Genomic DNA, 26,933 nt, shown 5'->3' with positions numbered 1-26,933 from the left:
CCCCTGAGCCTTGTTGTCTCTGCTGAACAGCCCCAGCTCTCAGTCTCTCCTCAAACCAAGTTCAGCCCATGAGGGAGGTAATACTAAGTGAAGGGAAGAACAAGCTGAAGAAGCACTGAGTGAAAGGTGAAAGTCCACCTTTACATGACCTGCATGAGAAAAGACAAAATTGTACATACTCAACTGAGAGAATTCTGGGCCACTCTGTTCTGGTAGGAGGTCGCCATTCTGAAGTGAATAGACCTTGGTAGAATTGCATCTATAATACTGCTTTTCAGAAAACCAACCTCCCTAAACAAGATTTCAGACCATACATTGGCCTGGATTAAACTCAAATTAATGCGATGAATAAAAAAGGAAAATAAAAGTAGACAGGAGACACAACTGAAGTGTACTGGAGTAAATGTAAGGCTCCGAATTCCTATCTTCTTATTTTTCAAATTTTCTCAGTCTTTGCATTATTTTTCATAAAATTCCTTTCTTTCACTTTCACTTGTTTTCCTTTTAATAAATGTACTTGAGTTCAATGTAAATAGCTGAGTAACTCAACTCATAAATGAGGTTGAACTTCATTAAAACGATGCAATCTCTGCCTCTAGCAGTCAAATAGAGCAGATCCAGACTGCATCTACAGGATATGTGAAAAAGTGTGTATTTTCAACAAATAAAACCTCACTTAAGTGCCTCACAGATGAGACAGAGGAGTTTGTTCTCTAAAGTCTAACAAAACAAAACAATATAAAAGGGGAAAAAAAGTACAAGCCTAAATAGGAACAGTTTGCTAATTCCTGTTTCTCTGTTCCATTAATTATATTGCTACGCCAGTTAACTCGCTTGAATAAATTCTGAGGGCAGTGACTGAGGGAATTGCCATCTCTATTATTTTAATGAGAATGAAGGATCTAATTCCACACACACACGAGCTTGATATTGCATCAGCTATCCCTGAAATAATATGATGAGCTAATCATCAAGGATAAGTATTATCCTTCGCAACAACCATTGTAATAAAATATGATTTTAAATAAACCAAAAGGTAGAAATAATAAAGCTACCAACAGCTGAAGTTAACTTATTACATGATTTTTAGTCCCAATGTTAGTATCCTTAGCACAACATGACTGACTGTGATTTCCTTTAGCACATTAAAAACAATTTATAAAGGATGAAAAGCATCATACTTGCATTGATTTAACATTTAAGTGATCATTTTTCCAGTGAAAGAAAATACTCAAGAAAACTTACTAGCCATTGTATTTATGGAGAAATTATTTTATCTGCTTTAGTACTAACCGCCTTTTCAAAAGCTGGACCTGTATAATCAGAGTGGACAATAGAATTCCAGAGTTGTATTCTGAATAGTGGAAGATGAGATAAAAATTTTAAAATCACAGGGTTTAAATCTGTAAGGTAACATTTACCTACTTAATGATGTAGTCAGCATTCAGGCATGAAATATAAACCATGCAAAAGAACTGAAAGGTTCATAAGCATAAAGAAAAAAACTGTGATTTGTGTAATATTCCCTTCAGAGGACGCATGATTTAGCAAGGATTTGCCAAATTATGTCACAGAAGGAAAATCTTGCCAGCCTTGCCAATTTCAATTTAACATTCAAAACTCTATCTTAGGTATAATATATATATATATATTTGCTACATAGGTACATACAAGTATAGATTGATTGATTGATCGATCTTTGTGTTCTATTTCTTTGCATGTTCCATACCAGGTAAAATCATCAGGTTCTCTCCAGAGAATAAGCATTCTTTAATTTGTTTTTGGTTTACACAGTTAGAAATTAGTACTGTTGGTAAAGTTATAAATGGACCCAGACAACCTCAGCTTTGAAAAGGGAATATGACCAGGAACAACATTTTAAAATTAGATCCGTTAAAACAGATTTCCTTCTGGAGTCTTCACAAAAAAAGAGCACTAAAGGATATACAGTACCTCAAAAACTTTTCTCCAGGCTTTAAAGACTTTTTATGGTCTTTCATGATTTTGCATGATTTACTTAACATCCTGCCTTTCACCTCTGACAATCTGCATCTATTTAATAGCCAGAAGATATTAAATCTGCCTCAATGATTCAGAAGATAACATTTCACAATATCATTAAATATTATCAGCATCTTTTTGGATTCATCACTGAGAAAGCACATACTACACCAGTACAAGCAATTTTGGGGTATATAATATAAAAACAATAGACCAATTAACAGATTTCCTGTCTGATAAAGATATTGGTGGAACAGACCAAAGATTTGATTTTAGCTACATATTCTGCAAACAGAGCCAAAGGTTGAGGAAAAATAAAAACAGTGGCCATAAATGGAAAAATAGTAATAGGGTAACTTTGGAGACTTGCTTCCCTTTTAACCTTAATTACACTATTGGCATCTGGATAAATAAATGATAAGAACACACACAACGAAATCGGAGAACTTTGGATGGTGTTTTACAATGGTTTCTTTATGTCCTTCCATAATATGTACATTTGATACACTTTTTTTCTTCATAACACAAACCCTTGCTTCATTCTTATCTCTCAGACATCCCTGTCATACCCAGAGTATACTAGTAATCAAGTTCAGTTATGTGATCGCAAAAAACACAATCAGAATTAAACCTTTATCATATTTTTCTGTACAAAAGTTATGAACACCTCTTAGGTATTACTAGGAAATACAGAAGAACTAACAGTGTTTTGATGCACAAATGTTCATATGCATAAGATTTAATAGGAGTAATGGACCATTTATGGGAACTGTACTCTACTACAGTTTTTTACTCTACTACAGCCAACAGTAATTTATTAATGTAATATAACTTTTTTGAGACAAAGTACACTTTATATGTCTATAAACTAAATGTGAGGGATTGCAGTCTGAGAACTTTGAGGTAAAATACTCAAAAACCTAGGCTTCACCAGACCTCAGCCCTAACTTCATTTTCCAATATAGAAATGCAAAACCTCAAATAAAGGTGGCAATAAGTTCTTAAAGGACAGGTTTCTGAATTATATCCCACTATTTTTAAGGCAGGATCACGCATGAAATAAGTCATTAGAGAGCAGAGAACATATGAGAAAGTTTCTCACCTCGACAGTTGGGTAAAGGGCTACTCCACTGTCCATTGCTTCGGCACTGCGCTCGATAAGCACCCTGAAGTAAGTACCCAGTGTTGCAAGTAAAATTTACAACATCATTTAAGTTGAACTCACTGCCGTTAGTCATTCCATGAGCTGGATTCCCAGGATGTCCACAGGTGATCGCTGTTAAAAGAAAAATAGGCAGGCTAGCCTCTAGCTGAAAGGTACTGTTCCATGGAATCACTTGCAGATTGGATTTTTTTTTTCCTTCTGAATTTGTCTTTTATATTTACAAAATAAAATTCAGAAAAATTAGGATATATTTATTCAGAATTCTTAACTGCCAGATTAAAAAAAAATCAAAAAACTTTAGAATCTAATTTTACCTCATGTTGAAAATTGTAATATAAATAATTTTTATATATATGCATCTTGACACACATCTGATATGTATTAGACCTTAAAAAAAAATGTAGAGTTCACTATGTTTCCTAGTAATGTAAACAACAGAAAATATTCTTTTCCCTACAAGCACCAAAATGTAGTAACATCAAATTGAATTTTATGTACTACTTCAGAGCATTCTAGAATTCTGAAGCATTCCTGTTCCAAAGTTGTTGAGCTGCTTTGCTGAAGCAGTGATCCTTTTGATCAGATTTTCTTATAGCAACAGAAAAATCATTGTTGGGAGTAAATTTCCCATTATGTGTTTTACATGTGTTGACTATGCTTAAGTGACACTTATAAAATGCAATTCTTATGGTCAAGCTCTAGCTTTCTACATGACAAGGCATTAAAATAATACAGCAGAAGATAGAAAAGCACGGATACTGACAATATAAAATCAGAATGCATACACAGACACACACACAACTTTTAAATATTGTGCTTGTGGTGTTTGTCATACCCAAAACAAATATATCATAATCCAATAACTCTTCTCATAGCAGTAATGATAACATCAATGTAGAAGAAATAACCTCCCCCTACCCTCAGCTTTGCCCCTTTATTTGGAAGGTATTTTATTCACTGCATGGTAAAATTAATCCACTAAAAGTAATAATGCTAGCTGGTGGAATTTCTCCTTTGATGAATATAAATCACTTGAAGATATAAATAGGAATTTGAAAGGACAATTACACTTGACAGATATTTCCTGTAGCTGTATACAGGTAGAAATTTTCATTTTACCACTAAGAAAGAAAAAACTGAACATTTTAAAGTGCAATGACTAATCAATAATATATTTTCTCAGAAATGAAACAAAGATACTGACATGGATTGAACAGAAAAGCTGATCATCTCAGTGACTATCTCTATGTAGGCAAAAGTGCTTCTGTCTGAATTTCAGATACCTTGAAAAATTACAAAATTGAAATAATTGATATAAATATCCATTAAAAATAACGAAGGTTGTATAAAAATGAGGAGCCTTATTAAAACTGGAAAAGAATAATAAAATCAACTACACAACAAAGTAGTAATATAAAAATGAGAAATCAGTCTTGACTGTTCAAATGGCTGACGGTTCAGAAAATGTCAGAAAATCTTCCATGCAAGTGAGGAGGGGAGTAGGAAAGACTCAACAATTCCCACAATTAATAATGGGATTTTTAAAAGCAGGTGAATTAAGAGCAGAAAAAAATCCTGCTACAGGTTATAAAAGAGTTCACATTTTTTTCTAACAGACGTGGTATAATCCAATACCATGCCTGGGCTTACACTGGTAAATATTAGGAGGCCAACTTGGAAGAACAGGCAGTCACCATCAAAACTGCACAGATGAACAGTACTGCAGCTTTACCCACCAAACAATGAAAACAGAGGATAGGCTTTTGGTATTTCTGCTGAAAGAATCAGGAGAGGCTCAATAAGCCCACATTTGACATAGAAATTATGCTCGGAGAAAGACATAGATGAAGTTACACAGTTGTAGCCTGCTGTTCAACCCACTTCAATGCCTATGTCATCCTATTTCTGAAACAAGAGAAATCAGAAATTACTGGATATAGATATTCAGTTGTGCTGAATGACACTTGTAACTGAACATCAGAATGACCCTTGTAATTGAAAATAGGTCCAATAAATATTGCACCTCATTCAAACACCTCTGAACATCCAATCTACCGTTAACGTCAAATTATGTTTAAAATAGTAGTAAGATTTCAATGAAAAATTAATGATACTTACGGACACAAACAGGAGTTTGTCCAGACCACTTGTGATCCTGTAGACAAATTCTGACAGATGTACCAACAAGTCGAAAGCCAGGATTACACTGGTAGACTACAGTATCACGATAACTGAAACCATCTCCACTAATATGACCATTTACAATTGGGTCTGGAGAGCCACAGTGACCAGCTACAATAAAAGAACAACCTATCAAAACTGTATATTCTTACAAACCTTGTTAACATTTACATGAATGCTGACAGAAAAAGAAAATTGCACCCTTTCTTTCAATAAACAATACGTTAGAGTCAAATACTGCACTTTACAGAACAAGTTCTGAGGTGTAAAAACTACAGGTGATATTTCTTCTATATTTTTAGGGTGAAGTGATATTGAAATAGTTTTATTTTTCATACATATAGTTTCTGCAGATCCTGTTGCAGAAATGACAAATTTGTCAGAAGAATGGGAAATGTAAATTGCAAATATCTGAAATTACAAGTAACTCAGTTTAATTACTAGAAAACTGACAATTTTATCATGGTTTTTTTTTTTTCTTTCCCTTAGTAAAGTTGCCTTTTTCCTCAGAGAACCGTGAATTAAAAGGTCTTTAACTCTCAAATTCATACTATTATTTCATCATAGGGTTTTGATTTCTCTTATACATGATTTGCCTTGGACTTTGTAAGTACGTCTCCACTAAAGTTAAACGTGGTTGGGACCATTCTCTGGCAAAGGCCAGCCAGCACAGAACAGTCTACATCCATAAAATGAAAATCTCTTGCCCTCCAAACCAGCACAGCTTCTAGCAAGCTGCCTACCAGGATCAGTACTGGTTTAAGTCAACTTGAACTTTTCTTGGAAATTGTCTTGGAAGGATCTCAGGCAAAAACATGTCCAGGCATTGTTCCAATGATTTAACAGCAGAAATGATCAATTTTCATGCTTGTTTTCTCATTTTAGTGTTGTTATTGTATTAGAACAAACATGGCCCTTGTTATTATATATATCCATCAAATAACTGATTTCTCACTATCAGGACTTCAGTAATATGTAGGCAGATCCTAAGATTGTAATCAAATTAAAATTAAGCAGAACTACATTTTTTAAAAGTAAAGAAAACAAATAATTTCTGTGGGATCACAGTCAGTCTATTGCCTTCAAGAGAAGAAACCCTGAGTTGTTTCAGATATGTATATATGTCCCACTTAGCTATATTAGCTGCTTTACAATGACTTTTAGGCCCCTATTTACGTTTCTATTTATTAGAATTTTTCCCCAGTCTAATTTAAAACGTGCAATACAGAAAGCAGCTTTCTACACAGACTTCTTGAGGGAAAAAGAAATAAGATTCTACAACTAAGTATATCTTATTATTTTCACATTCTAATATTCACCTCCAGTTTCTACAATTAAGTTCCTGTTTACTTATTAGTGGCTACTAGTAATGAATTGTAAAAAGTGGTTTTATTGTGTTTACTCTTTCCAGATAATCACCTTTATGTTCTCTTCAGCTGATTCTTAGCTAAACTGATATATTTAATGCCTTTTCTGTGCTTATAAATTCATATTCAAGCCAAATTTACAATAAAATCTTCTTTATATTGCTTTCTAATCTGGTCAATAAACTGAAATATCCACCTTTTCCAGATAGATGAAGGCATAGAAAGGAAAGAATATCTGCCAGCACTGTTTCCTCCTTAGATATAACAGGTGCTGTTAAACGATACAGAACACATTACTCCAGGGTAATAGCGCTCTTGGCACTAAGGAACCCAAGCAATGATTTTATTCTCTCTCAAGTCTTCATTCTGTTTGAAAACAGAGCTGCTGAGCAGGGACCTGTCTCTTTACTGATTAAAGAGGAGAAAAAAAGTTATTTTCTAGGGTTTTTTTTTTTTTTTGGTGACACTGATTAATTACAACTGGCAAGAATTTCATTTGAAACTGCTAAGTCATCATTTTGAGATGCAAGGACAAGGACTTGAGACTCATGACCACAGCTAGAATGGGGGTGGGTGGATGATGTTCTGTATCAGGCTGTATCCGCCAACAGCAGGCTTCTTCGTAACTGAGCTTCTTTAGGATTGAATCTCCTTTCTAATAAAGCCCCTTTAATAATGGTAGACAGTATAATTAATTTACATTCAATGGCTCTTCTAAAACATTAGAAGGGCCATTGAATGCATGCCACTTTATTATTTTTTTCACACACGTAAGATTATTACAAGAATCTTAATTGCAGGATGGCTGATGTCTTTAATTGTGATATACTCTAAATTTGTGGAAGAAAGTATGAATGTAAGTTTTTCACACCCAACTTATATAGCTACTCTTCACCTGACAGCGAGTATGGCATCTTACAGAGAGTAACAAGGACATTGAAAACACATTTTTCTCCTTGAAATGGCTCATGGAATAACTTAATTTATTGTTCTCAGCCCAAATTAGTAATATGATCCCCCTTACCATTCTCTCTTCTCCAGCCTCACTCAGCCTCTTCTTGTTTATCACATATTCCACCCCCTAGCTCCTCAAGGGCCCTTCCCCCAGACTTGCTTCAGTTTCCAATATCTCTCTTTTATGGTGGAAGACACAAAAACTACACAGAGTTTTCCACATGAGTGCTGAAGAGGAAATAACTGTGACCCACTGACTACATGGCTGCTCATACAGTCCAGTCTGTGATCTCCTTTACTGCAAAACCACACTTTTCACCCTTGTTCAGCCTCTCCCTAGGTCACCTGGGTTCCTTCCTTAAAGCTTCTTTCTAACCACTCAGTTCCAAGGCACTCCTCACAAATGGCATTATTCTAGGAAAAGTGTAGGGTTCTGTACTTGTCTTTGTTGAACTTTAAGAGCTTCCTGTTGGCCCGTTCCTCCATATTCTCAAGGTTCCTCTGCCTAGCAGTACTGCAATCCATCACACCGACTGCTCTCCCATCGTTTGGTGCCATCCTCAAACTTGCTGAGGCTGCACCCCAACCTGTTATCCAAGTCATTGACAGAGGTTGGATAATATTGCCCTCAGTATGCATCCTCAGTATCTACTGGCTACTAGTCACGACTGGAATCATGAAACACTGCCCTTTGTTTGTTTGTTCAATTAGTTTCCCCCCCAGTTTGCAGTCTCCCCATCCAGCCCCTGTCTTCTCAGTTTGGCTACAAGGATACTATGGGAGACAGTTTCAAATGTTTTGCTATATCACAAAGTGAAAGAAATCTACTGCTGAAATCTACACCTGATGAGAAAGCCATCAGAAAAGGCTGTAAGATTATTAAGGTTCATTTTTGATCGTTCTATCCTGTCTGTTTCCAATTATCTTCTTACTTTCCCTATGCTTGGAAATGGACTTATTTCCTAGTACTCACTCCCTATTTTTTTCCAGGGACTGAGGTGAAATAGAATAGAATACATTTTAGGTTTTAATTTTTTTCTAGACCTAAATAGTAAAGAATTGAAAAGCAGTTGCTACACTGAAGCCAAACACAGACAACCTCAGGGAATTTCTAGCAGAAACATTGCTGAGATGTGCCAAGTGGCATAATGCAAAACACAAAATATTTTGCACTTTCTCTTAAACAGGGATTTAACAAGTTGGTGAACTTATTATGTGCATCATTTTATTTATAGATCATTCCAGCTAGTGGATTTAGTGATTTTTCTGGGAATTTTGACTCATTTACATTAAATATTCCAACAACTCAAGAACTGAAAGAGCACTGTAATAATACAAAATGCATGTAATTTTCCCATCAAGTAAAACTAGATTAAAAGAAAATTAAGGAGGCTATAAGTCAATTTTATAATTTTATATGCTCTGAAAAATTAAGGAAATTTTTCTCATCTTTCAAGGTTGGTTCAGTAGTTTTATTCTAAAACATCTGGAAAGCAAGATACAAATAATTCTACTGTATTTTAATGAGAATTTGATATATAAGACAATATCACAATAACATACTGCTGTTTACCTATGAGTTATGAATTATGGTATCAGATATTTTTACATGAGTGTGGTCAGTAGCACCATTTTTTCACACTGAAAAATGTAGAGGATTATATATATATTACAGAATTACATCAGATATGGAATTCTTACTTGTTTTGGAAAAAATATGCTAAAAAATTAATGAAAACGGAATAGAGTAGATTATATTTAAGTTTAGATTTTAAAATATGTCCTTGACTTATTTATGTATAGTTTTGCACCTGAAAGTCATAAAAAGTCAGGAAAAAAAAACCTGTTGAGGAAAACACTTCAGTCCATGATTAAATGCCACCAATACTAAAGATGGAGTTAAGCAAATTCTTAAATGCTTCCAGTTTGACCTATGCCCTACACGTATGTAGGCACACAAAGCACACACACAAGCACATATGTTTTGTGTCTTATAGGTGCAATTGTTCTTAGAAGGAAAAAGGAGGAAGAGATAGAAGTATCAGCAGTGTAAGTGAATGAAAATGAAAAAAAAAAAAAATTCCTACAAATTTTTATTTATCCTTGTATAACTAAGACAAAATACATGTATTACTAACTAACTGAATATTTAGGTCTTATTTTAGCCTTGGACTCATTAACCACAGTCAGTGGCTTTAGCTTTCTTTTGAGACAAATAAGGATTTGACAAACCCTTTCCTGACTTAGGGAAATTAGTGTACTCAGCTGGCCTGAATTATAAATTGATTTTGCACAGACCAGTGGGTAACATAAAACGATACCTATTTTCATCTATAGCTGTCCTGAATTACAGTCATGCAGGTACAGTGTAGGTAGAAAGCATCTCTGACTCATTATCATTCCTTTGAAATGGAAAGATTCATTCAGAGCTCCCTGGGTGTTTGCCTCCTGATGTTCGACGGCTTCAGGTAAGTCCTAAAGGCACTCTGAAATAAATTTGGTGTATGCTGTCCTTGAAATGTAAGAATACACAACTGGCAGCATTCACATCATCTAGCTTTAAAATTTAAGAATTTACCTGTCCTTAATTGCTCTCTGGAGGAGCCTGCATACTTCCATTGACCTTGTTGGGAATTTAGGATCTTAGATTGTACTCTAAATTGCATCTAAATTAGGTGTCTAAAGTACATGGTGTGAATATCCCTTATGTAAGAGAACACAGAGAGGCACAAAGAGGTTCAGTAGCAGAAATACAACCTTTTGCAACATGCACGTAACTCATATTTAGACCTTCATACTCAGAGCTGTGCAGTATTTTTGGCACTAGAGCTTGTCTGATTTTGAAATAGCAAAGACTAAATAGTGATTAACAACCTTCCAGCTCTAAACATGCTCTTTTTGGTCTAGTGAGGTAGATCCATACATTTAACAGTTCTAAGCATAGGGCTGCATTCAACAATGCAATCGCTCAAATAGAAACCAAAGTCCATCAAGTTTTTTTAGAAAAAGGATTGGGAAGTATCATAAAACAAGCATTGCTCTTACTGCAACAATAGTTCCTGCAAGAGGTTCTCTGTTTATAACAAGTGGGAATTAATCTGCAGAAATAATTTACAATGCAGATAGGTGGAAAAAAAAATTAGTTATGACCAAGGGGATAAGGTAATAGCAATGGATACTTGTTTCAATGTGGATTTGTAAAAAAATGAAACAGACAAAATCCAACAGCAAATCACTTCTGGAGAAGAAAAGGATGAATTCATATAAGTGAAATTCAAGCTGTATATAGAAACAGTCTTTCCCAACTACAAGACCTAGTAAACTTATTAGCTGTTTCCAAAAGAGTTAAAAGCATTCACTGTGTGTAGTTTTTAAAATGACTTCGAAAATAAACTCATTCACTATGTAAGTCTTGTACTGATCAGTTCTTCTCCATCTCTACACTATTTGAATTTAAATTTATGGCTACTGTAGAATATTAATCTTCTAGGGTGTTCAGTGGTAAAATATATTTCTCAGTAGTCAGAACAGAAGAAAAAAAAACTTTTCCAACCTTCCATGTGCAAGAGTTATTTATAATACAAACAGAATCCATTGAGATTTGTATATTATTTAGCCTGTATATGTTGGCAGCTAAATTATCCTGTGTGTAGAGGATTTCAAGAAAAGCAGTGCGTAAGTACTGAATACTATTATTATTGGTCAGATAATGAAGTGGTGTTTCATATTAGTTAAAATGAATGAATGCTAACACATATCTTTATGCTTGAAATCATTAAAGGCAGGTGTCAGGCAGTACACTGGCAATGAATGGTATGACACACTGCAAAACCTAAGGTGTAATAGCTCTTTTTTTACAATATAGGTTGCATGTTTGCAACAGAAGACAGAGCTGAAGAAAATACTCCTACACATGCAAATTTGGGGCTGTTGAATCTACACAGTTCCAGCATCTTTTAAATGTCAGTCAGCCTCAGTCCAAGGATAATCCCACACCAGTAGGAAGCTGACGTGTCTTCACGTACAAAACTCTTACACAGCTCCACTGTGGAACTGATGAACTTATGTATGTGAAAAAGTAATGCTGAAGCATAACGTTCCCCTAACCAGAACCTCAGTGGAATCTGTTTTCCTAGGTAAAAAAGTTTTATTTTACTCCTTTACTGCTCTAAATATAAACTTCATTTATGCCATTATTTCCTACATCAAAATGACATCATCCTTAATACAGTGTATTTTAAACTGAAAAATATAGTGTATGCAATTGAAAATAAATCAAGCCAGAGAAGTGTTTTTCCTTTTCAAAAAATTTGCCAGAAACAACTACTTCTTGCTGAGAACTCACTAATAACAAATGGCCATTTAGAAGCTAGATTAGCCCTGTTAGACAATGGTTGCTACTTTGGACCATCCTGTGTCTTAAAAGATGATACACTGTAAAACTATATTTAAAAAAATATACTACAAATGTTACTGTTGCAAAATGAAGGAATCAATCAGGAATACATATTCAAAGGTTATAAAATCTTAATTCAGATCTGAATTACATGATCTCATGCTAATATTTATTTTTCTGACAACATTCTGTGTTCATTTTCCTTGCTGCTGCAGCCTAGTATCTGAATTGAAAGAAGAAAAGGCAATCAAAATGGCAAGTAGGACACAAAGACTGAGATTTTATCCCTGTCTCTGAATAAAGACTCCCACATTTCTCTATTTCACATATATCCCATAAAATTGTCTGCTCTATACTGATGATGAATAGAATTAATATGCAGCTGGTAACTACACATTCTTTTTCATCAAGGTTAGATTATTAAGATTTTGTCTGTTAAAGCATTACTGTCTTGTAGCTTGCAACTTGTTTCAAAATGTTTTCTCTAAAAGTTTTTTTTCAGGCATTAAAGATCTCCAGAAATTCAGGATGTTGTCACTAGCACTGTTTTAAAAATCATGTTTATCTAATCAAACTTGCTATTCTTTTTTCTTAATAACTTCATAAGATTAAATTTATGACAACTGAAAACAGCTTTTTGAAGATATGATTGAGTTGGTATGTGGTCCCATCACACCTGGTTACTGTGATGCAGATGTTCTTCTTTTCTTTTAATAGAATATTCTACCAAGGGAATGTTGCTGTGTTTTCAAATGCAGCTCTGATTTTCTGTTTCGCTCAGGGGAACTGTAGCCCTTTCTTTCAGTTTTGCACTCCATGACAGCACGAACTCAAAGCCCAGAAACTGCAAATACCCTTTATGATGGTGCTATGAAGCAACTGTTTAGAAATTTAAGACAAAACAGCACAGACTACCTACTTATCACATATGTATAGGGTAATGAGCACCAGCAACCTAATATGCCAAAGATCATACGTACACCTATTTGAACACAGAAAGTTAGTGACGCTATTGACTAAAGTTAAGAATGGATTCAGGTGTCTAAGAATGCTCAGCAACCTTTTGTTATCAGTTCTTTAGGTACAAAACCTTCTTTCTTACAGATCCATATTGACACTGACTTACTGAAAATGTAGATGGGTTTATTTTGGTTCATGGAACTTACAACATGAAGAATTCTTCAAACAGCATGAAGGTTTGAAGATGTGATCCTTAGAAAAAAGTGGGTTTTTTTCAGTTTTGGTTTAAATTTATTTCTTCAGATAGGACAAAAGTATGTTGTTCTTCATCACATACTGCAAAACACACCTATCCACATTCTTTTAATAGGATGTTTTGATGATACCAAGGTCAGAGGAAGATAACTGGCATTATATTTTTAAATGCAAAATTGTCATGTTAATACACTTTTTAAGACAATGTTTCTATAGAACAGGAGAACAGGAGATTTTATAATTTAGAAATGATTCAGCATAATATATTTAAAAGCTTTAAGTCAAATGTTACTGTCAGACGTATCTAATTAGTCAAACATTGCTCTAGGCTACCTGAAAAAGAGGTGAGTTCTGAATAGAGAATAATTTCTGACAATTCGTGTTACAGCTACTACCATTTCCTTATAAAACAATGCTTTTACAGTTTCATTGCTGCAAAAAAACAGGAATATGGATCATTCTGGATAATGATATCTTAGTTACTTTATTTGTTTTGGTGTTTGGTTTTGGGTTTTGGTGTTTGGTTTTTTTAATCAATTATTTCCTCTGTAAAACAATTCATTTCTTGCAAATGATGAGTGGTCAAACTCTTTTGTTTAAAATATACTAGATAGGCATGGAACACTATGTGTTCTGCTAAAAGCATGTGGCTAGGCAGAAGAGAAGAAAACTGCTTTTTAAGTGAGGTTGAACTCTGGAGAAGAAAGAAGATTCCTCCTTTTCTGAGAACAACAGTACATTCATCTGTGAGGCAAGAGGAAAATCTGCAGACTGAAGGTAGATAAAGCAAATAAAATATTCCAAAAATAAATACATTTTCCACAGCCAAGAATAAACCCACTGCTAAGCCTCAAAGATTACTGTAAAAGAAAACAATTTTCTTATGTCTATATGAGTGTAAATCAATATGAATGGATATGAAGAATGAAAGAGTTGGGATGACAATCTAAGGTCTAAACTATATATAGATATATCGAGGTTTGGAAGGGTGTTGGTTTTGTTTTACTTTAGGCTTTCTCTTGTCTAGTTCTCTCAACTAAATGCTCAATATGCTGAAAGCTCATTTGTATTTGGAATGCACCAGGAATACTCCTGAACTGAAGCTCATCTTCCAGCTTAGTTTGATCATACACCCTGTGACTGCTCCACAAAGCAAACCAAAGCACTGTAAATGTGGGTGAGTCACTTAAAAACACTCCTGGTCTGAAAAGCATTACAATATAAAATATAATTTAATTTATAATTAAAAATTTATATGCTAGTAGAGTATTATAAAATCATATGCAATACACAATATTTCTGTACTTAAGATACTATTATTTTTCATTGATTTTAAATTTTTGTTGCTTGATAAGAGCTGAATTCCAGTACTTAATACCATGTTTGCTTAAAACAAAACAAAACAAAGAAATTTGCTTTTTTACCTAGGCATTGGGTTTCAGTACCACTCCAGAGACCGTTTGCCAAGCATTCTCTCACATGAGAACCAACTAATGTGTATCCTGTGTTGCAGGTGAATATTGCAGTAGCTCCATACACTGTTAAAGTTCCAATCTTATTTCCATTTGGTGGAGACGGAAGACCACCACAGGAGATAACTAGGAAAAAAACCCAAACAACAGAACAAACTGAAATATGAAAATACTTTTCATAATTTCTGAGACTAAAAGACAATATTCCACTTCATATTTTCTTAAAAATTGTAATAGGAATAAATATGAGTTGTATTCCACAGTAAGGGCTTAAAATTATGCTTGATTTGGTAACACATGTTCAAAATCTGAAAATTCTTCACATCTTGGCAGCAGCTTAAACACAATCTGTATTTTCAGTTATGAAAAAATGGAATTACATGAATGTTCAGGGAGGCTGTGGTTATGTTGAGTGTGTACATACTCTTGGCTACTCCTCAAATATACTTTACCCAGCCATTTTAAGTGTTATGTCTGTTTAAAGATACTATCTTAACACGTAGTACTCTGAATTGTTATGAACTGTCTTTTTTCTTATTCCCACTACTATTTATAATCACATAACATTTATGGTTGTCTGCTTGCTTAAAATACACAACTTCTGTTGTTTCTTAAGGCTAGACTTGATCCGTTATCACAGAAACCTTCTGTAGCATCAGCTGCAACCCACAGCTATTACAGGCACCACATGACAAATTACCTTTTAAGAATGTATCAAACTGTAATTTAATTAAAACCATTCTGTCATGTCTTTTGTTTCTAGAAAAACATATCAATAATATTGTAACTTAAGATGTAAAACAATGCCTTCAAGAGCTTCAATTAAATTTTATTATATTTTAGCATAAATAATGGGTTTACTTTCAAGACATGTTAATCACAACTAAAAGTCCTATCTGCAACCTCAAGGCCACAATCTTCTATAGTTTAAAAGGTTCACTACAGAAAACAACATGGAATTGGGTAGAACTTTGATAAAATCAAGTACATACCACTGTGCTGTTATCAGTCATAATCAGAATATATGTGCTCAAAGTTTCTTACGCACATAAGGTTTCCAGAGGTGGATAAGACTCCTTTTGACTACAAACAAGTCACATTAATGTAATTTGTGGAGTAGTCTAACACTGTAACTTCTAATGCTATGCTGAATATTAATTACACTTATGCTACGTTATTATTTTCCTAAAATGCAATAGAATGAATTGTTCTAAACATATTACAGATGCTTTATTATTTTTAATTACAGTGTTTCCAGTTGAAGATAACTAAACTACACGAGTAATGAACCGCCTCATGATTTTTTAGGTAGCTGATCAGCATAATCATAGAAAAATAAAATAGATTTATTAGTTAGGCCTCTTTTAATCCAGAACCCCCTTAATTTGATGTTTTGCAATTCTTTTAGAGATATATTCACAAATAGATATTAAGAAATATGATCTAAATGCCTTATCATCAGTGTTTCAATTAGCTTTCCTGCTGCTTCAGAAATACCGAAGCTAGAATCTATATTTATATAACCTATCTTTAGCAATTGAATGACAGAAAGTAAATAGTAGACTCCTCAAAATACAGTGTATTTCTGGATCTTAATGAACTATATCCAATGGAAATACTACTGAACATCTCTTGAGGAATGAAGTTTGCCATAATTAAATTATAAACAGTCCTCTATCGGAGGGCAAAATAATGTATCTTTCTTAGAAATAAACTAATGTTTCTTCAATCAGCAACTCCCTGGGTTTCTACATCTATCTAATACTTTGGTTTTGGTTAATTGCATCCTATGTGGGTCACCACATTTTCTGTTTACATAAAAATTCGGCACTTGTAGAGGCTGGTCAAGAACTAGCTTTTCAAAGACTTCTTAGCAGCTGAGCAGTAGCTGCATATTAGGCAGTAAAATGGAAAACTAGGTTTTTTAGCATGTGTGCACAGAAGGGGGCACAATTGCTATTAACAGAATAAAAAATCATTAGTTTTAAATCTGAAAAGAAAATTGTTATAGCTGTTACTGGTTTATACGAGATATAGAAGTCACCTTATTTTTCCAACTGAATGTTTTCAGAAGGACATTTTCCCAAAACAAAAGTAGAGGAATAAATCAGAAACAACATAATTCCACAACCCATCATCATTTAGATAAGATCTGATACATTGCTTTCATGTATGTATTGCATTGATTGTTGTTACAAGTAGTTCTCTCAGACTTGTTCTGAAAACATCTTCAGTTTTTTTTCTTTTCTAGAAAATAAGTATTGTTTTGTATTAATTTTATTTAAATTATGTAACATCCATCTTGGTTCTCTTTTCTTTGTTCTTTTCCCATACTAGCATCATTCTCTAATACTGCCTCTATAATTCCATGCCTTAGGTTTGTAGCCACACACTTCCCAGTACTGTTGAGAGTTTGTGTCAATTTATACTTGAGTCACCCTTGGGAATGATTTGGGACCATCTGAGATGACTTTGGGTGTTCTGTCTAGCCTCCAGCTGCTGTTGAAGAAGACTGAGAATCAGTCTCATGTCTCTTCAGTATCTACCAGCTTAGACACTGTAATTTGTCTCATATGGCATTAGGAGCTTGTATTTAGGCAAAGTAATTTTGTTTTCTGTTTATCACAATATGTACATCATACCGAATGTTTTGCTCAACCACTTATTTGGAATATGCAAAGCTATCTGGTTTTGATGTTCGTTCTGTTATCACTATCATAGAATCATATGAAATACTTTTGGTACCATTTATCATAAGGTATTATTGACATGCCTACAGTCTTAACAGAGTCTGACAGAGCGGAATGATTCTGTTCTCTTTTCTTAAAAAATACCAGAAGGTATAATTTAGTAAACTGTTCACTTGATCCCAAGAATTCCTTCCTACACTGCTGTCATAAAAATTCTCTTATTGATTCAGCTTGTTTCAGAGTAGTCGTTCTCAAATATCTTCTAACATTAGGAAAAGGGGGGAAAAAAAGTGGCACTCTCTAAAAAGAAAATAAAGCATCTATTTTAGCATCTCTTTCAGGACGAAATACTACATTTGAATACCTCACTGAAAATTATATAGTACTCTGAAAAACTGAATGCCCAAATCTTATTTCCAGTTCTGCTTAGTATGCTAGGCCTGCCAGTTGGCCATTTTCCTTCAAATGATGGGATCTTCTGTGCTGCCCTGGCATTGAAAGAGAGCATGTATTACCATAATGAGGGAAAGGTTTCTGCTTTAAGGGTAGCAGAACTAGATGAACGTGCCAAATATCCTCTCCAACTAAAGCAAATAACACATTGGAAATGAAGAAATGAAGTTTTGGGGAGATTAATTAGGACTTTGACACTGTAAACCTTGTCAACTGTATGATCCCACTGAGAATGTCAGGGTTCCCTAAACCTTTGAACGTCCAAAGTCAGGGCTGATGTGATTTATGATACTTTCATATGAAGACATTATAGAAGCTCATATGTATGTTTCTCCAACAGTACAGTTCTCACCCAAGAGGTCAAAGCAATATCATCTTCTAATCTAACTAGTCTGGAGTCCTCTAAGTAATAACATTATCACCTAGTGTTCTCAGAATACTTAAGCACTATCTGGTTGAATGACTCCATAGTCAGACACAGATCATCATCCAGACTGATCTTCTGATGCTACTTCATTGACTCATGTATGAAATATATTGTACTTTCCACATAAAGAGTTTAAATCGATTAATTTCAACAAGTTAATGAAAATTTCATATTTGCTTACTTATAGGAAACTGATAGTGAAATATTTTTACGAGAATCTTTATACTATTTATAAAATAGAATATTTTATTAAAAAGCATAGAATATTCTGTAAGGAAGTATGTTCCTTACCCTTACAACTTGGCCTTTCATTGCCAATACTCCAGGTTCCATTAGTCCTGCACTGTATGAGTCTTTGACCCAATAAATAATATCCAGGACTGCAGCTGAGCATAACTTGAGCTCCATACTCATTCAGTGACCCAGAAATCAGTCTCCAGACAACATGTTCTGAAAGCAGAGTCTCTATGCTGGGACAAGTAAGAGCTGTGAAGAAAGGACACTTAAATATTAGCATTCTACCACTAAGTTTCTTCACAGATAAATGACTTGCCTTACTGGCAGAAGTTTTGTAATGTAAAATTGAACATACCATAACTATTTTTGATATACAAGTTCTAGAAAAAATAATGAACATCATACAGTGAGTATTACAAATTGAACAGGAGTCTGTGGTACATTTTCATTTAGTAAGATGCAGTGGAACAATGACATACAGTTATCTTTCTCTAATACCATTTATTTTAATATTTCAGAGATAAAACACATTACAGACTACAGCGGATGTAAAAGGGAAACCAAATAATGCCATGTAATTTTTGCAAAGGTTCATGTGATGCTTTAGTTTTCTATCCATTACATTAACTTTGAAAAGCTCTAACAAGTTCTTAAAACAGGTTGCCATAAAAGCTGTTAACAGACGTTCAAATGGTATGCTGTGGGCATTCAGGAAAATTATTACGTTCAAGAACACTGACATAAAAAAAAAAAAAAGATAACATTTAGAGAGATTTCTAGAGTGCTTTCTGTTCTGTTGCTTTTAGTATTTCAGATTTCATAAAATAATGCAGTTGTTGCCAGTAGACAAGACCTGTAGTTTATGTTTTTCATAAGGCTTAATATAGCTACCAAGCATATATGGCATTTTAAAATACTCTTCAATTTGACTCTCTGCAATTCAAGATAAAGTACACAGAATATTTACAATATTTATGATATTGACATGCATTCTATCTTAATGTCCCTATGTCTCTAAAGATTAGCCTAGATTTATGAAAATATTTATGATTACTTTGTTTAAAAATAGCTGTATTTTGTATCATACCACGTTGTTCAGAATTTCCCTGCTATAGAAACACTCTGAATGGGCTAGTTACTGTTTACATTCCAAAGAACACTTCAGAAAAAAACTACTACCCCAGCAACACTTCAGAAAAGCCATGCTTTACAAGTAAAAACAGACAAACATGTAATAGAAGATTAGTTTCTTTTATGTTGCGAAAAGAAGGTGATAAATTTTCTAAGTGTTTGTTTTACTTCAGAATTATCACCTCTGATCTTTTGTAAACACACTTTTTTGATCACCACACTTAGTGTAAGATAAAAACATTAGGAGGACTTGTGTAAAAACCCCAAAGTGTAGTGAAGAAATAAAGGGTCTGATTCTCATGTATGTTATAATAAACTTACACCATCTCACCAGGGAAAAGACTAATAAGGCTGACCCCACAAAATTACATACTCTGTAGGCTTCACACTATCTGAGAGGTACAAAGTGATCTTGTCGCGAGTATGAAGATGTGATGAAAGAGACTAGTTCAGGCAATCAGTGAAATACAGGGAAAGTGACAGAAGCAAAATTCCTGTGAAAAATTAGATTTCCACCACTTTTCAGAATACCTTTGATAATGCTAGAATTATACATCTACCTTTTCCAATAGCTATCTTACCCATGGTAAATTCTAGCATCTAGGAAACGAAGACCTGGCACCACAGCATATTTGTGAAGATATGTAAGAATTTATGAAGTAGAAATCATCTGAAGAACTTCCAAATGACAGATTATAAGATTACATTAAGTTGAAATATTAAAATATTTATTCTTAGATTTTTTCAATATATTTTAGGAAGGATTGCCAGTGTACAATCACTTTGAATCTTAATAGTTCTTCACTTTGGCCTTTATAACAATATTCTGACTAGTTATGAACAGTTTCCCAGGTTAAAGGCAGACTTCCTACTTCCTAATCTAATTAATTTGATACTGATACTAAACTGTGGTTTATAGCTACTCAAAGATTATAAATTATTAACCAAGAAACATTTTCTTATTTCTTGTTAAATACAATAAGCATAGTAAATCACCTCACCTAACACCTTTGACTGAAAATTGTATAGGTCTCAGAAGATAAAATATATTCTAAATAGGTACTTAACACCCCTCCAATTTAACATTTTTGTCACTTCTCCTTTCAAGCAATAGTTTTATAATTTTCTTCAAAGATTAAAGGGTTTTTTTTATTTAGTGTAATAGTAAAAATTTTAGTCTTAACCGTAGGGGTATCTTAAGACACTTAGAGATAAGAGGTTCAGCTATGTCAGAATATGTAAATAAGCCATACAGATGTTTCCTTTCCATACTGTTGTTAGTTGTTAGTTACAAAAACTCAAATCTAACAAGAATTAGTTCAATAATGTGCTCAACTTTTAGTTTTAACTCTTCATAATGACCAACTCTTTGTAATTTCATTATTCTTTTTACTTGCTTTTCTGGTAAACACAGCACTACACTATTAATAGTTTCCTAGAATCTGAATACCAGAGGACTGACTCTTCCCTTTTGTTGTCCTTCTGCCTACAAGTCTTTGCTTGTCTTTTCTTATGGCTACATAAGCAAAAGGAAGTACAGCTCAAGCTATTCCAGGAATATCTTGAATACTGTGACTCAATGTAACTATTGTTTCAAGGGGGAAAAAAAAAAAGACAGCTGCAATGTATATGATGGAAAAATATCTCAATTACAGGAGCTTGCTATTATTATTTCCAAATGTAATGGCATCTGATACTTGGTTGCCATTCTTCAGCAGGTAAACAATCACAAAGAAAAAGGAAAGGGAATTTCTGTCTTACTGCATTGTGAACTTATAATGCAATAATGAGAAATATATTGTTTTGTCCTGGTTTCAGCTGGGACAGTTTATTTTCTTCTTTAGTAGCTGGTGCAGTGCTGTATTCTGGGTTTGGTGTGAGAACAGTGTTGACAGCACACGGATAGTTTTGGTTGTTGCTGGGTGATGTTTATACTAAGTCAAGGACTTTTCACTTTCTTGTGCCCTGCCAGCAAGAGGGCTGGAGGGGCACAGGAATGGGGAGGGGACACACTTGGGACAGCTGACCCAAACAAGCCAAAGGGACATTATGCTGAGTATATAAGCTGGGGTGAGAAGAAAAATGGGGGGACATTCAGATTGATGGTGTTTGTTTTACCAAGTAACCATTATATGTGATGGAGCCCTGCTTTCCTGGAGGTGGTTGAACACCTCCAGGATGATGGGAAGTGGTGAATGAATTCCTTTTTTGCTTTGCTTGCCCACACAGCTTTTGCTTTACCTATTAAACTCCCTTGATCTCAACCCATGAGTTTTCTCATGCTTCCGACTTTCCCCCATCCCATTGTTGGGGGTAGTGAGCTTGCAGCTGCGTGGGGCTCAGTAACCACCTAGGATTAAACCATGACACATTCAAATAAACCTTTTTGACTAAATTCACTATTAGCTTAAAAAAAGGTCAGGTCACAAATGACGCTTGAGAGATCAGTGTGGTTTAAGTTCATAAGTATTAGTAAAATAAGAAGTCAGTAGGAAACCAAATAATCCCATATACCACAGAATCTAAGAACAATGACATAAGAAAAAAATAGAATCACTTGAGCAAGATGATAGTTTCAGTATGCTAGTAGAAAAAAAAAACCAAAAAAAACCCACACAGGGTTTAAGTGTTTCTTGACGTTCAACATACTTAAATGGGAAAGGCTTCAAAACCTCAAAATAGATGAACAAAAGGATCACATGTTATTCAGTCTCAGTCTGTCAATCCAGTCAGCTATGTCAAGTCTGTGATCAGTCTAAAGTTCCTGGACTAATCTAAAATACCTAAACTAATTAACTGTTTTGTTACAATTCATACTGAAAGTACTAATGTTTAATAAGTACTCTATGTTACATATCAAACCTTGAAAATATACCCCAAAAATTGCTTCCTGACCTCAGGACTTATTAAAGAAAATGTTAAGAAAACTATTGGGTATGATGTTCTGAATGTTCTAGCAAAGAAACACCCCAAAATTGCACAATATCTATGATGAGTTGGTGGTGAATCTTTGCCTGTTTATACTAACAAATTGTTTTTTGCATTTATATAAAACTGATGCTTTATTTTAGAACTATTTATGATTCATAGTTCTATAACTAGACTTACTGAAAATTATAAAAAAGGCTTCTAAAATTTCTAATTATTTTCCAGTTAATTTCTAAATAAAAATCAATGTCTGAACCATCACTGTTACAGCTCAGAACACCATAGCTTCCAAAAATATCTACAGTGAAATCTGCAATATGCAGATTATGGAACAGGAATATTAGCTATTCTTTAAAATGTTTCATATTAGAGACATTAGCATAAACCAATGAAGGATGTGAATTAAATCCTTGAATTAATATTTTAAAGGAGTAATGGAAAAGAGAAATAAAGTTATGCTGTTGTAGAGAGCATCCCAGGCAATTAAAATGTTAGAAAAATTAATTAATCACAAACTCAATTTCCTAGGTTATGTATGCGCTTACTTCTATGAAAAGGAAAGCAAGTAAGAACAGAGGCTAACAAGTTATCCTATTTCAGCAATCTTTTGTTAGCAAACAGATGCTTGTCCAGATCTCAGCACCAACACATACGAAGTACAACCTATATAGGCACATTTTATATGTAATTATATAGAAATATAATATAATATTGTATACATTCATACTTTTGGTTTACAAATTATGGTAGTTAGCTTTAGAGAACTGGTAGGGTACCATGGCATAATAATAATAATAAAAAAATGACACCATTATCTTGCAATAAGTGAACATATTCGGTCTTCTGATCTCATTAAGAGAAACATGGAAGTAAATCATTAAGTTTGCTTTTTTACCCTCTGGCACAATATTTTAAAGCAAGTCTCTAGATCTGGTCAAAAAGCACAGATAATGCGCAGAACTGAAAATTCTGCTTTTCATTAGCAGTTCTTATTTTAATGCTCTTTTCAGCATATTTCTTAATTCTTAATTCCACTACTAACACAGTAAGGCACCACTCATTCCTTCTAGTTCTTTCAGTTCTTAAGAATAGTCTAAGCCAACTGTTTTTCTATATTATTCAGAGGAAAAAGAAACAACACCACATTCAAGCTATGACAGACTTTTAACGGCATCAACTAAGAAGTTCAACTGCTGTGGTGGGAGAACCTAAGATTTAGATGAGTATTTTTATTTCATGAAGAAAGTCAGGGTCAAGTGTCCAGAAAATCTCAAACCCTAAGAAAATATATTCAGTGACTCCCCAAAAGATAACTATTCTTATCTGTCATGTTTAGCACATGAAATGTAAAGAGATCATTCAAGTCACAAGGATGTTCACGAAAAACTGTATACTACTTCTGTTCCCATTTCTATCAATTTTGGCTTTTGTGCCCAAACAAAAAACACATGTACAAGATGAAAAAAAAACCAAAAAACCCTTTTAGAACACTGAAAAATCTAGATTTCTAAATCAGAGGAACTTCACAGGAGAAGGAGAAAGATACACAGGAAAACAAGCACATGGTGAAAAATATTGAAAAATATAAATACAAAATGTAAAAACAAAAGTGTCTCAGATGAATGGATTGACCCTCACCAACACCTTCAGATTACTCTGTTTCTTTACAGAATAGTTATGGATATTATTCCAGGCATGAATATCTCTATTCAGTAAATAACTTAGATAGCCAAGTGTGACTCTGGATTGAATTTAAGGAGCAACACATGTAAATTTTGCATTGACAGCTAAGTCCTTTTCTGTTTCCATCTTTCATTTTCTGCATGAGAAGACCTTATGCCTCTGTACTTGGTGATATATATTCTGAAGAAAGTAACACACTAAATAAAAAGAATAATTTTCACTAATTATTCACAAACAAAATATAATAGTCATGCTATAATGATGCAATGTTATAAAATAATAGGAAGAGAATATATCATTCAAAGGAGAGGAAGGAAATTTCATTTGTGTTCTTCTCCCTTTGTAATTTATCACTGCAAGTATCAGCATCTATATTTCCATAGTAGCATACAACATTCAAATCATACTGATGAAATGGAAAAGAAAAAAAAAAATCCCAAAAGATTGTTATGTCTTTTTTTTTTTTTTTTAATCTTAGAAGGACGGAAACATGACTTTTCACAAGAGTAACTTAAATATGTATAAAAATTCTAACGATAGGTAAAACTGTTTCTCAGCTAACTATAGTTACAACTTAAAACCTTAAATTTGCCTGTTCATCCTTTCCTTTCTTTTTAAGCATTATCCAGATGATATTAGTAGGCGTAAAAGGTATTACAGGCAGTTTATCTGCCTTACAGTAAGGAAAGAATCACGTAAGCATCAGTGCTTGTCTATACCTTGAGACTAAAGTTGTTTAATTTATTCAGATTTCTTGGTATATCTACATCTTTTGGATGGGGCATTTCTTGGAACTGTGTATCACAGTCACTTCTCTGACCAACAGTAATGTACTAATTCACAGGTTTCAGCAGAAATTTTTTGCATACTTTACACAGTGTTCTGATTCATATGTTGTTTGTAAATACAGTATTGGCTTGATTTAAAGTACTGCTTGATAAAGACTTTCAAACAGCAATACAGATAGATATCTCTAGTTCCCTTCATGTGCTAGAGATAGCTATGTAGAGTAACAGAAGGAAGTTATCTATTTGTCATTCAATTAAGATTTCTTAATAGATGTATGTTGATTGGTATTGCACGTAATCAAATACAATAGCCTAATGTCCACGATCCATCTGTGTCTTGCTGTATGACCAGCACGAATCATATTTCTCATGATTCAAAACTAATATAAATACTTTTAACAAAAAGAGTTTCAAACATCTGCCTCAGGCATTATATTATCAGAGATACTTTGCAAAACAAACTGCAATGATTTCAACCTTCATTTTAATAGACCTGGGGATAAATTGAACTCATTTATTTACCATTTACCTTTCAGTGCTATGTTTGCTTCTCATCAAGTCTGAGCTGTTTCTGTCTCTGCAGACCAAATACATTTATCCTTACAGCAGCAATGCTACAAAAACCAGGTTGTTATGCAGATTATCTAAGCTTTTCTGCACTTTGCAAGTAAGAAATCTTGGGTAAAGCATGCCTACCTCTGAACAGCAATTTATTTTTAAAATATTGACTTTAATACTTTCATGTAGATCACTAGCACTTTAATTTAGCACTTATGGTTTTAGAAGTAATGCATTTCTTTTTTCAAACTGAATAAATTTTTAGAAAAGGAATAAATAAGATAAAAAAGTGTTATATATATTTATTTAGAGTACTATAGATATTAATCAAAACTTCTTAATGTTGAAAGTTGTGTTAAATATTAATAATTAAGCTTTGTTTTACAGGGTTACAGGGTAGTCATTGTCTGGTTCAGTTTGATCATTTCAGTAATACACGATTTATTTATTTTTTCACTGCAGATATAGTGTTATTAATTCAGTATTTTTAAACTCCAATTAGTTTAACTGACCTCTTCCCTCCAAAATACCTGTTCATATTTCTGCTGATTAATCATTCAAGTCATGTCAAAGGAGAGAATGAAGCACAGTTCAGTGCACTGGAGCCCTGCCTTCCCTCTGCACGAGGATCTGAATTTGATCATGTTTGTGTGTTCACAGCTGGGTTTTAATAATCCTCATATAATCTGTGGAACTACTGTGTTCAGTTTAGGCACTGTCCCTCAAGAAAGGTGTAGATCAACTGGAGATTGTCCAGGGGACAATAATGAGACTCACTGGTCCAAAAAGTATGAAGAATGAGAATGAATAGCAGCAAGACAATTATCTCTAAGGAAAAGGTGACTTAGTGCACTGGGTGAAGGAGTCAATGTGTGGGCAGCAGGAAGGGTGCTGCAGGGGTGAAGTCTCTCTGAAGAGGGGCTTGGACTGCTGGACACAGCACGTTCCAAAGGACCTGCCACAGGACACAGTTGAGCACATCAGCCAAGATGTGGCACCTCTGGGAAAGTGTATTTAGGAAAGGGTAAAATACCAGACAAGTAAAGGAGGAGGGAACAAAATGAGTGAGATGTGGCAGAGGGAACACCAGCGTGTCACAGGAGAAGGAGGAAGAGGAGGTGCTCCAGTCACCTGAGCTGGTATTCTGCTGCAACCCATGGAGATGACCATGTCAGAGCAGATATTAACACTGCAGCCTGTGCTGGGGCAGGTGGCTATCTTCTAAAGGAACTGCAGCCAATGGAGGATCTACACTAAAGCAAGTTTATCCTGAAGGACAACAATCTG

At 34.1% G+C, this 26,933-nt stretch overlaps 1 protein-coding gene across 1 annotated transcript in view; it reads right to left on the bottom strand.

The window, feature by feature from the left end:
* Window positions 1-26,933, bottom strand: part of CSMD1 (CUB and Sushi multiple domains 1) — a 1,210,443-nt gene that overhangs the window by 57,902 nt on the left and 1,125,608 nt on the right. Inside the window, exons 51-54 of the mRNA XM_055714855.1 lie at window positions 18,613-18,807; window positions 14,704-14,877; window positions 5,285-5,458; window positions 3,104-3,277 (exon numbers count right to left, since the gene is read on the bottom strand). Coding sequence (XP_055570830.1) covers window positions 3,104-3,277; window positions 5,285-5,458; window positions 14,704-14,877; window positions 18,613-18,807 — 717 coding nt within the window. The remainder of the gene's footprint in view (window positions 1-3,103; window positions 3,278-5,284; window positions 5,459-14,703; window positions 14,878-18,612; window positions 18,808-26,933) is intronic.

This window comes from Falco cherrug, chromosome 6 (genome assembly GCF_023634085.1).
Source record: "Falco cherrug isolate bFalChe1 chromosome 6, bFalChe1.pri, whole genome shotgun sequence".
Taxonomy (NCBI): Eukaryota; Metazoa; Chordata; class Aves; order Falconiformes; family Falconidae; genus Falco; species Falco cherrug.
The sequence above is the reverse complement of the archived record's forward strand: the minus strand, read 5'-3'. Positions and strand labels throughout refer to the sequence as shown.